This window comes from Manis pentadactyla, chromosome 16, assembly GCF_030020395.1.
Source record: "Manis pentadactyla isolate mManPen7 chromosome 16, mManPen7.hap1, whole genome shotgun sequence".
In the NCBI taxonomy this organism is placed as follows: Eukaryota; Metazoa; Chordata; class Mammalia; order Pholidota; family Manidae; genus Manis; species Manis pentadactyla.
In genome coordinates this window covers 20,970,491-20,983,595 of record NC_080034.1, presented here as the reverse complement: position 1 = coordinate 20,983,595, position 13,105 = coordinate 20,970,491, and the positions used below count along the sequence as shown (strand labels likewise).

General features: G+C 37.0%; 1 protein-coding gene across 2 annotated transcripts in view; it reads left to right on the top strand.

The window, feature by feature from the left end:
- EFHC1 (EF-hand domain containing 1) overlaps nucleotides 1-13,105 on the top strand; it is a 59,770-nt gene that overhangs the window by 30,675 nt on the left and 15,990 nt on the right. For both annotated transcript variants that reach the window (XM_036916391.2, XM_036916390.2), the window contains 3 exons: nucleotides 234-454; nucleotides 4,678-4,818; nucleotides 12,358-12,571. In XM_036916391.2, coding sequence (XP_036772286.1) covers nucleotides 234-454; nucleotides 4,678-4,818; nucleotides 12,358-12,571 — 576 coding nt within the window. The remainder of the gene's footprint in view (nucleotides 1-233; nucleotides 455-4,677; nucleotides 4,819-12,357; nucleotides 12,572-13,105) is intronic.

Below are 13,105 nucleotides of genomic sequence, written 5' to 3'. Positions count from 1 at the left end.
GACTTCTTCTAAGCATTAACTCTGCCAAGATTAGTGACCTGTAGTGATCATTCAAGCTGACCATGGGAAAAAGGCTTTATAGAAACCATCTGGGATATGATTTATGAGTCTTGTCAACAGGTGGAAAGGGTGTTCTGCTGGGAATGTAGAGGAGCCCCTGACCCTTGACCCGCTGAGGACTGCGTTCCCTCAGGCTCTCACGAATGGTCTTTCCTTTCTTCCTATTACATTAGAGAACTTCCCTCAGTGTGTGCTGGAAATCTCTGATCAAGAGGTGTTGGAATGGTACACAGCCAAAGACTTCATTGTTGGGAAACCAGTCACTCTCCTTGGTAGAACTTTTTTCATTTATGATTGCGACTCATTTACTCGACAGTATTACAAAGAAAAGTTTGGAATCTCCGATTTACCGCGCATTGACGTGAGCAAGAAGGAACCACCTCCTGTAAAACAGGTAATGGAACACAAATTCTGAATGTAGTAGGAGAATTAATATTTTGATATAGAAGTTTTTTTAAAAAGGGAAAAAAGACTCTTACGTGAATAAAAAGTGGACAAAACATACGAAATAGAGCAGTTCTCAAGAAAATACAAATGGCAGATTAATATGAAAAGAAATAGAAATAAAAATAATGAGCGTTAGATCTATTTGATTTAAAAAGACAATAATCCAATATTTGCCCTGGTATGAAGAAATGGGCATTTTCATATACTGTTAATAAAAAAGCAAAGAAAAAAAACTTTCTGAAGGACAGATTATCATCATTTTAATTTTTTCAAAATAAAATATTTCCTGTGTCTTCACTTAGAAGCTCTGGTTTGGGGACTATAAAAATATATGTATGAGCATCTGTATTATAGCATTATTTATAATAAAATGTAAGGAGGTTGATAGAATAAATTATAGTATGCCCATCCATACATATACTTAAAAGACTGTAAGACCAGTAAAAAAAAAAAGAAGAAGAAAAAGTAAGCCTGTGAGTATTAACATGGGAAAAGATTTGTAACTTTTTAATAAGTGAATGTATATACATGATATGGCACTATTTGTGTAATTACCATATACAATATCTGCTTATATATACAAGGAAAGACCTGGAGGAACAGCCAGTGAAGTGGGAGAACACAGGGGACCTATTTTTTTATACTCTGTGTGGTTTTAATTTCCCTTCTTATATCAAGCCTTATATTACTTTTATAATTTTTTTCATTTTAATAAGAAAAAGACATCTTCTAAAATTTCAGACCCATAGGGCATTCTATTGTTCCTTGCCTGTTTATCAAACCCTTCCATGTAAAAACTGATTGGTAGCAAAACAAAAAATGATCAGTTGAAGATGCTGGAAGATGGCTTTCTGTAATGGCAACATAGCTTTCCAAAGAATGACCCTGAACCACAAAATTCGGTTCTATGCAGCACAAGAGTCTTTCTGATCTGAAAGTAAGTTCATGGTGCTTTTAATGTATTGAAGTAGTACTCTGATGAACTTGAACCTTCAGAGTGGCTGAGCCTCATATTTCAGAGATTCAATTGATCAATGCATGTTTTAAAAATTACACATTATACAGCAAACTCAGGAAGAGTCTGCAGGACTGAGGCAGTGCACTACCATGGACTGAAAGCACCTGGGCATGTTATATCTGTTTGGACCACGAGCAGCTCATACAGCCTCTTTGTCTATTGCCCACATATAAAATAGGATAAAAATACCTGTGACCCATGTTTATATTGCCGCTGTGCATATAAAATAATGTCACTGGGCTCATACTTCTCAAAAGAAAAATGTGAATGGAAGGTTGGAATTACTGAATTCCTCTGGCCCAGGCCCCTACCTGCGCTACGTCTGCTACCTTGCCACTTACACTTAGCCTCTGATTATACTCAGTTGTGTATAGTTTCACTGGTACAGCACCCTATTTTCCTCCCCTAAAATTTTGCTGATGCTCCTCCACCTGCTTGACCCACTTCTCCACCATTTCTTTACATGGTTCTTTCTTACCCTTCAAGACTCAGTATAGGCCTCTCTTCTAAGAAGGGTTCCCTCATGCTCCAGGCAGGCTAACCACCTCTTCTCTAGGTTCCTGGGATACTCTGTGCCTCCTTCCACTGGCACTTATCTATTATATTAAAATATCTGTTATGAATCTTGTCTGTAAGTTCCGTGAGGGCAGGAATATGTCCTTTTCATCTTTGTGCTTCTAATACCTAATACAGCGCCTAACAAATAAGCAGCATATGGTATGTTTCTCAAACTAGGCAAGAAGATTGCCTATGAAGTATGTGTTTGTTCTCAAAAAGGCAAGTGATATTTTAAGCAAGACTTTTAAAACAAACGTAGTAATAACAATTAAAAGAGGGATTTGGATTTGGGATGTTATGAGTTCCCAGAAGTAATAAAACTTCTGGAAAGAAGTATGAGTGATGATAATACTTCTTACTGTCAGTTTTTTCTGATAAAATTCCTTACCAATGAATGCTCATTGCTTAGGAATTATAATAAAACTCTTTCCCCCACTCCCACGTTTTGGGGCAGCATTTGATGCAGTATACAGGAAAAAGACACATCGGAACAGATCTATTTTGATTAAGCAAACTTTCCACCACTTAGTTTATAGATAAATATAATGTGAGATAGCAGTCCAAGGGACTCGCCCAAGGCTGTACTACAAAGTACAAGGGTGATTCTATTAATTGTTAGTCTTCTAAGAAGTCTTACCTAACACCAGGAGGTAGGATGTGGAGGGATTGCAGAATAATGGGCACTTTTCTTAGTAAAAGGCTTTGATCCACCTTCTGAGATGATAAAAGCTTTTGAATCCCAGAATACTACTGCTCCCCATCCTCATTACTACCATCTTTTTTCTCTTAACCTGTCTTCTAAAGAAAGAACAGGGAAGGAAGGCTTGAATAGTGAGCAGAAGGAACTGAAAAGCCAGTATAGATTTTGGGTTGTTTTGCCCTATCTCAGTCACTCTGTATAATAAAATTAATTCTACATCTAGACATACGGCATGTTAATCATAGTGTCTGGCCAGTTTATTTTCAGTAAATTCTCTGTAATAAATAATTATGTTACAAATAAGTTCTTTCTGCCTGTCCACGGAAGTTTTTGCTGGAAATGAGTACACGAGCTCTACTTACCAAATGGCAAATACCTGTTGGTTCTCCTCAGCCATTACACTTCAGGACTCATCATCTAAACTCTGAACAAAGTAGTCAGAAAGCAGGAATGGGAAGCTGTAGATGGTTCTACAGGGATAAAGCTGGAGCTAAGGGTATGGTCATGGAATAAAATGGATATATGCAATGTAAGAATCATGACACTCAGGTCAGGCAGATCTGCTAGATCAGGAATACGTAAACATGGATCCAGTGGCCCGATGTGTTCTGTCTCTGGCTGGCTCCATCTGGAGACACACTGGCAGGAAAGAGAAAGAAGCCAGGACTAGAAGAACTAACCTGCTTTGGAGCTGACCTCTAAAGGCACTATCTGAAAGATTATGGGATTCTCAGGCTCCATGTGTACTTGCTTTATTAAGTAATCCTGGGCAGAAACTCTGGTGGGTGAGTCACATGAGCAAGAATATCAAGGAGTGATAATGTTCATGGAGGAGTGCTCACCTGGTTTAGAAAAGGACCGGGTGGTAGCATAGAGAACGAGAAGCATGGTGCCAGGACCCCTGGGATAGAGACTGATATATAGGGAAGGTCTTCATTCCAAGCAGGGGAAATGATTAAGGAAAAACAGGTACAAGCCTGTTGAAACACAATGCTCAGAGGCATAGCTCCCTCTTTAAAATCCCTCCACCTCCACCTGCTCAGCCAGGCTTCTCTCATGCTGATGCAGACGCAAAGCAAGTTTAGTTTCTACTACTGTGCATATCTTCCTGTCCTCCACAGTAACTCAGATGCTTAGCATATGGTGTCTAACCCAAGGGCCCTCTGTCCACACAGCTTGTATGTTCATCGAGTAGTGGTTTTGCATTTGGAGCAAATTAGGCCATTGTCCATCTGCTGCGTCCACTAGTCGTATTTCAGCCATGATGATCACATTAGCTACAGCCCCAGGAAATGGGTAAAGGGTGAGTGTTCCAAGCACTGCAGCCTGGATGAACGGGTAGTCGTTGGTTTTTAGAGGGAGTGCCCTGTTACAGAAGGACCAGGGATCACAGAGACTAACTTGTTAAAGTGCCTGAATACAATACATGAAAAGATCTGGGGAACCTTCCACAGATCTACAAGTGGTAAGCGCGGAATCAGCTGAGTGTGTTGAGCAGGCATACCAAAAAGGAGTCAGGGAAAACTCCACTGCAGTTGGCCCAGCATTGATGACAGAGGCAAACAGCCTCTCAACTACCAAGTCTTTAGACAAATGAATCCTAGCATCCTAGAGCAGTGCTCTCAGCTCTTCATGGAACCTGGATGAAAAATATAGGCTCATCTTACACTTTCATGCTATGGTTTTGCTTTCTGCAGTTTCAGTTATCTGCCATAAACCATTGTATAAAATCTATAAATAAAAATGGCATATGCAATTTTTTTCTGACTACAGTGCCTACACAGAAATTGCTTTTGAATAAAAGTTACCTAGATTTTTAAAAATTAAACTTACTTTTAATGTCATTTTAACACAAATAGCATTTGCTTTACTTCTTGCTTCCTGTGTTCTTCAGGAATTGCCTCCCTACAACGGTTATGGATTAGTTGAAGACTCTGCTCAGAATTGCTTTGCTCTCATTCCAAAACCTCCAAAAAGAGATGTTCTTAAAATGCTGATGAATGATAACAAGGTCCTTCGTTATTTGGCTGCACTGGTGAGGATAACTTTTCTATACTAAGAATCTGTGCTGACTCCGTACTGTACACAGTTGTCCACTTTGTCTGTAAGCTGCAGAATGACAGCTGCCAGAGTTATGTGTTTCCCTAAACAGCCATTGGCTCGAGTACCAGCCTTTAGGCAGGTTGGATTTTAAATATGGTGGTATTAAGTGTGGTATTAAGTATGGCGCCCCTGAACCAAGACCTAGCTTAATTCCTATATTCCCCAAAAACATTTCTTAGGTCATCTCTTCCCTCTACCCATTAAATTTTGACAGACCTTTTAGCCTTTTTTATTAAGTAATTATGAAACCCTGACTTAGAGTCAAACCGTGTATCTATGTGCTTTTCCAGTTTGCTGTGATTTTTTTTGAGAGTTAGGGACCATGCCTTACTAATTTTTAGCATTACCTGTGATACTGAGCTTGATGCCTTTTATATTTGTTTAATGTAATAAATGAACTCATAGCAATTTAATGGATGTTGCCTTTGAGAGGTCATGTGGCTAGTGGTTGAAAGCATGGATTTGGAAACAGATGTAAATTCAGATCCTGAATATTCTATTAAGTGGCTGAATTACCTGAGGCAAATACTGATAGGAATTCAAAGGATAATGTCTTTTAAAATGGAAAAAAAAATGTAGAAATAGGAATATAGGTATTTTATTGAGAAGTATGGACATAAATAGCAGAAATTTAAGTTACATCTTGGAATAGAAATTGAGAATGTTGGGGGATGGTCAGGTGATTTTTTTCAAACTATGTTCCAAAGAAAAAAAATTAAAGAAAACACAATTGACAACTAAACTTTAGAAAAATATTGGACAAAGCTTTAAGTAAAAATGAAGTTCTAGCAAACTCTAGGCCAACTAGAACACTCCATACCTTAAGAATTTTGATGAATGAAGATTTTGCATGATTACTACTGTTAAAATTCAAGAGGCTTGTTGAATTGTGATATAGTAACTGTAAACTCCTTAAAGGCAGGGATCATGTCTATCTAGACTTTGTGGATACTCGGTAACTGTCAATAGAATGGATAAATGAATTTATTTACAAATACTCTATTCATGAGTTAGGCAATATGATGTTATGCCCGTTTCATGTTTCGAAACCTAAAAATCAGAGAGGCTAGTAGGCTTGCCCCAGGTCACAATTCTGTTTAGGCACAGGCAGGACTAGAGCCCCACCTTCTGACATCCAACCCAGCATTCTATTTAAAAAAATGTATTTAAAGAGTATATTTCTATTTTATAATGTAAATAATTTTGCAAATACAAGAGTACATTCAGTATAAGCAGTTTTAATACTACCATCTTATATGTGATGTGGTAGAAGCCATAGAGAAGAGGTATTTTTACTATAGATGAGTGGTCACCACCGTTCCCGAGAAGGTGAATGAGGAGCCACAATGAGGAAGGAAGTTCCCACAGCTCTGAGAATCCTCAGCCTGGCTTTCTTGTGATCGACAACCGAGATGATACTTAGGCTATGAAGAGGGAAGAGGACTCTTACCTGAGTTTGTAAACTACCTAATTGAAAGCTTGCCTTCCATACCTGCAAATACTGAAAAATCATGATGGAATTGATTATAAAAATTGCTATGAATAATGTTCAATAATGCTAAATGAAGAGAAAGAATACATTTATATTGAATGAGTCTGCCATCCTCAAAAATAGCCTGGGCAAATGTGTTTTATCACAAAAGGTTAAAGATTTGGTTGAGGACTTCTATGTGTAGCCACAATAGAGTAGATAATGTGGATGTGCCCTCTTGCTGAGAGTAACTAGAAATGCTGGCAAGTGTGTGTGTGTTTACTACTGCTTGAGTGTGTTGAACAACTAACAAGATGTGAAGAATCACTGCATAAGAACCAGGAGAGTACTGAAAACCAGGGAGGTGAGACTGGCAAATGGGCCATTTTTCTCCTGAGAATGCTTGAGTCCAGATGAAGCAACTGTACAAGCAAACGCTGGAATCTTCAGAGGGCCTATGAAGGGACTGTTGTCTGGCTTTCATTGATCTCAATTCCTGCAATCTCTGTCCCAGAAATTAAATTAAGGTGATCTTGGGTTACTAGTGCCCCCAGGTGTCTGACAGAAGCAAATGTAAATTCTCTGAAGAAAGCATTGTCCTAGGCTTCAAATTATTTCTGCAATTTAAGAAATGCAATATTATGTCATTCATTCAAAGAAAAACCAATATTAATAATACAATGCCCAGACTCAAGGCAAGATGACATGAAGGAAAATTACCAAAACAACAGACCATGAAAATAGATCCATAAGAGGTTCAATTCTAGTGTTATCAAATCAAAAAAATTTTTTAAATATATTTACTATGTTTAAGGAGATAAAGGATAAGATTGAGACTTTCAGCCAAGAATCAGAAACAAAACAAAGCATTTCCATTCTGAAAAATTATTACAGTAACAGTATAAATGAAAAAATATTAGATGCAGAAAAGTGTGTAATAAAATTAATCTATTATGGATTTAAAACAAGACCCATAGTACATAGGGGATAAAGAGAACTTTCTTGGTTTGATAAGGGATACCAACCACAAATATACTGCAAAAAGCATGGTTAGTGGTGAAATGTTGAAGGTGTACTCTGAGATTAGGCACAAGGCAAGACTGCTCTCTGTCCCCTCTTCTACTCAACATTATACTGGAGGTCTTAGCTAGAGCAGTAAACAGTAAAGGAAATAAAAGGTATAAGGGTCCAAAGGGAAGAAATAAAACTGTTATTATCTAAAATGAATGATTGTATACATGGAAAATAAAAAAGAATCTACATTATATGTTTAGTTGATATATAAATGGCAACAAACAAAAATAAAATTAGAAAAATGCCATTTAACATAGCTTCAAGAATATTGAATTTCTAGGAATAAATCAAACAAAATGTATGTAATATCTAAAATAACACCGAGAGCAATTAAAGAAGACCTAAATAAATGAAGGGACATACCATGCTCACTGGTGAAAAAATTCAATATTATAAAGATATTTGCCCCATATTGACCTATGATTTTGAAGCATTACAGTCAAAATCCCAAAGTGATTTTGTTTTGAGAGCTTGACAAACTGGCTCTATGTAGAGATGCAGAACATCAAGAATAGCCAAGGCACTCTTGGGGAACAAAATTGATGAATTAGCTCAACAAAAGATCATATTATATTAAAAAGTCATATAAAGTAATGAAGACAATATGATACTGGTGCAAATATAGATAATTAGGCCAGTAGAATATGATAGATAGCCCAGAAACAGACCCCAAACCCTTAAGCTATATGACAAACAGAGCACTATGGAAGGGTTGGGAATGAAAGATCTTTTCAATAAATGATATCAGAATAATTAGATATCCATTTGGGGAAAAAGAAGAAAATTTTACCCCATCTCACACCAAAAATAGAAATCAATCCTGGGTGGACTGAAGATGTTAATGTGAAAAGGAAAGCAATACAAGTTCTTAATAGTAATATGATCTTAATCTTGCAGTAGGGAAAGATTTGTTTAGCAGGAGACAAGAAGTAATTGTCTTACAAACTGATACATTTGACTGCATAGAAATGAGCAGTTTCTGTTCCTCAAAAAACATCCTTAAGAGAGTAAAAAAGGCAAGGTCAGAGTGGGAGAGAGAAGATGTTACTACAGAAATCAACCAAGAACTTGCATCCAAAACATATAAAGAATATTCTAAAACCATTTCTTAAAATGAGCAAGAATCTTTAACAGGCATTTCACAAAAAGGATATCCAAGAGACCCATAAACATATGAAAAGCTACGCAGCCCCGTTAGTGATCAGAGAAGTACAAATTATAACCACAATTATTTGCCTCTGCTCACCCATCAGGATGATACTATGTTGGTGACAGTATAAAATAGGAATTCTTATACTTTCAGTGACACACTCACTCAGGAAAACAGTTTGGCACAACCAAGTGCACTAAGAGATTAGAATGTTCCTAACCATGTAATTCATGATAGCCAAAAATAGACTTAACTATCTATTAGGAGACTATATAACTAAATTATGGCATATATATATACAATGATATGAATTCTGTTCAGCAATGAAAATTAATGGACTGCAGCTACAAATAACAATAAGTCACATAAATATATTGAATGTAAGAATCCAGACACAATTCAAATACATGCATATTATGTAATTTCATTTATATGAAGATAAGAAAACAGGCAGAACAAAAAGGGTAGGGGTGCCTGCTTTGTCGTAAAACTAATGAAAACCTTAAAACTCAAGATAATGGCTTTTTTCATTGGGGAGAGAGAGGACATTGGGAAGGTGCTTTCTACGTTCTGTCAGTGTTTTGTTTCTTAACTGGGTTGGTGGTTACATGAGTGTTCACTTTATGAAAATTCTTTGAACTGCATATCTTAGTTTTTTTGCAATTTTCTCTATGTGTGTTACAGTTCACAGAAAAAAAAAAAAAGAAAAATAACACCAACAGAACTATTAGTAAAGAAGTAGTGGATATTTTTCTGTGGATAAGAAAAAAGAAGTGGTATTCTGGTCACTGTAATTTTCAGAAGTTTTTGTCTGACCTATTTGGTGAAAAAGAGAGTATATTCATTCAGGTCACTACAAAAGCTCTGGAGGATGAAAGAAAGGGCTCCTGACAATAAGCAAAAGAATAAAGTGGGGACTTCAGAAGAATAGGACTTCAAAAGAAGGGAGTATGCTGGAAAAATGATCAGAGACAAATAAAGTTCCCTTAAGTTCAGGCAGACACCAGACATGTTCTGAGGAAATGAAGTATACTAAACCCAGGTAGGCAGTTGGTGCCTAAGTAAAAATACGCTGGTAAAATTGGGTTCAGAGTGAGTGCAGGCTAGAAACTTGGGGAAGCTTTAGAAGAGCATATGAAACATGACTTGAGGAGTGATCTTCAAAGCAGCATGCATACCATCCAAGGGCAATATAATCTCTGGGGTTGGTTAAGAAAATATTACACTCCATCCATATTTTATTAAGAGTGCATTTATTGTATAGCCCCTGATATTTTTAATATATGTGGTAATGCACAAAGCATATTTATATAGAAGGACATATGTTTGTTAACTCCTTCAACAAATATTTACTCTGGGCTTGGCATATTACTAAGGATGCAGTGGAAAACAAGACAGACGAATCTCTGCCTTCATGGAGTTTACATTCCAGTGGAGGATATTCTAGCCAATAAGTAAATATAACATAAAAGGACAGGAAGTAACACACTGTAAAAAATAGGGCATGAGACAGAGCGATGTGGGGCTGGTTCATTCATATTGCAAGATCGGGGGAAGTCTCTCGGAGGAGGGTACAGGCCAGAATGGAGAGCCAGGGAAATGAAAATTAATGAACTGCAGCTACAAATAACAATAAGTCACATAAATATATTGAATGTAAGAATACAGACACAATTCAAATACGTGCATATTATGTAATTTCATTTATATGAAGATAAGAAAACAGGCAGGAACTGCACTTCAGGCTGAGGCGTGGGGTACAGTGAATGAGGCAGAAATGCAGATGGGGTCAGGGGCCAGCTCGGGGCTTTGCAGCCAGTGGCATAACAAGGCTGGAAAGATAGGGTGGTGGGAGCAGTCATCCAGGGTACAGGTAACAAGCCTGCAGAGAATTTAAAAGTAAAACCAGCTAAAAGTTGATCTGCTTTTCAGTGCTGCCATGTGCCTGTAATCCCAAACAACATCAATGATACAATACTTATCCCTAAAGAGACAGCTCCTGTCTACAGAATTGCAATTAATATAGAGAAGAAGAGAGCAATAGAAAATAGAAAAACACCACAGCAATAATTGTTATAGATAAAATCCATCAATGTATGCTAAAAGTAGTGGGAGAACCTTTAAGGGGAAACAGGATTTTCATAATTTCAGAGTATCTCCCTCAAAATATTTATCAACTGCAAAGGGAAAGATGGTAACTTTACAGGGGAGAAACCCAGCAGATAACCTTCTTAACCAAATGATCAAGGTCAACATCACCAAAAATATGATATATTGATATCATGAACTCCTTGATATCCACTGAGAAAGACATTATGTTTTTATGTGGTATCTTTGCCAAAGATGCAAAGATGAGACGCATAAAGGGTATTCAACAAAATCACTGACCAGTACTCTTAAAAAGTGTCAAGGTCATGAAAGACGAGGGCAGTCTGAGGAACTGTCACAGATTGCAGGAGATTAAAGAGAAATGACAACTGAATACAATATGGGATACTGAAACAGAAAAAGAATGTAAGTCAGAAATAGTGAAATTTGAATAATGACAGTAATTTATTTAATAGTACTGTACCACTACTACTTACTGTAACTATTGTACCATTTATATGGGTTTGATCATTGCACTATGTTTATGTAAGATGTTAATTCTAGGGGAAGCTTGGTGAAGGGTATATAAGAATTCTCTATTATTTATGTAACTTTTCACTAAGACCAAACTTCAAAATTAAAAGGTAAAATTAAAAAAAAAATTTTTAATACTCCTTCCTGCCTGGATAAACTATAGCCATTCTCCCCCCAGCTTCTTGGTACATCCCTGCTGGTAGCCATGCTCAGAACTTTGTATTTTATTCTAAGTGTGATGGGGGTCATTGGAGGTTTGAGAGCAGTGATGTGATTTGATTTTTATTAACTATATTGTGGATGTTTGTTGACATTTTTTATTATAGAGGTATCTAATCAAAGAAGTTTGGAGAATATTAGATTAGGGAATGATATGCAGAAATTATTTTACTAAAAGGTAACCCAGTGACATTCTTTGATAAGTAAGAAATTGTTACACAAATAACTCCATGGTCTGAGTGAGAAGTTACATGCTGAAGTTGTAATATGAGAGACAGTCAAGAATAAACATGTCTGTATTTAGGCTTGTTCAATCTAGAATTTGTTTCCTAAGAATTCTGTGATCACTCTCAGGGATTCGATTTAGAAGAAGTCTTATCTACAGGATAGCTTCTCAGAATCACTTTCAACTTTTTGATTATATACTCATTCCTTCCTTCTTAAATTTTTTCTTTAAAATTATGTTGATAGATGGATTTGTTTAAAGAATTAACCTCGCACAATCATCTTAGTGTCCACGAAGCTGAACGTAATGCTAGCCAAGAGGTCTCAAACTGACAGCCTGTAGGCGGAATGTAGCCCACACGTGTGTTTTGTTTGGCCTGTGTGGTGCTTTGAAGAGTTAAAGTCAACATTTTTAAATTGGGGGCTTTACACACGAATCCAGATTTCTAAATTCTCGTGAAAAATTGGAAAATCTAGCAACTTTGGGCCTACATTCCCACAAGGCAACAATCAGCTGGTGTTGAGTTGGACAGCCTCCTTTAGCTAAGCCATGTCCCCTCCAGGCCACCCGAGTTCCCTCAGACAGCTCATTTATATTATGCATTATATACTAGGTCATAATATATATCTAGGCCCTGTAGGTATTTAGATTTGGGGCATGTGGATAGATTACATGCTTTCATAATATCCTTTTTTCTTTTCCTTTCCAGGAATCCCCCATCCCAGAAGACAAAGACCGCCGATTTGTCTTCTCTTATTTTCTAGCCACTGACACGATCAGTATCTTTGAGCCTCCTGTTCGCAATTCTGGTATCATTGGGGGCAAGTACCTTGGCAGAACCAAAGTTGTTAAGCCATACTCTTCTGTGGAAAACCCTGTCTACTATGGCCCTAGTGACTTCTTCATTGGTGCTGTGATTGAGGGTAGGTCTAAACAGTTTAAGATTTCCTATTAGTCAAGTGAATGGGTTCTACTTATTTGGAATTTAATTCAGTTAACCCTTGTAGGGGCAGTTAAGCTGCAGTTGAGCTGCGATAAAGTTAATCTTGTTAATGTGGTACAGTGTCTTAATTTCCTTTCTTATCACTTAAACTGTAAATTGGGTATATTTGTTCGCTGTGGATGTAGACCCTATACTTCCTAAATGCTTAGCCAACCATTGCATATTAGTTTATTTGCAACTTTTTGACATTACATGCTCATTCCTTCCTTCTTAAATTTTCTCTTTAAAATTATGTTTATAAATGAATTTGTTTGAAGAATTGACCTTGTACAATCATCTTAGTGTCCATGAAGCTGAGCATAATGCTAGCCAAATGGTCTCAAACTGTCAGCCTGTGGGCGGAATGTAGTCCACACGTGTGTTTTGTTTGGCCGATATGGTGCTCTGAAGACTTGAAGTCAACAGTTTTAAGAGCTATTGAAAGTTCATTAGTCTGGGTCACACATGCATATCT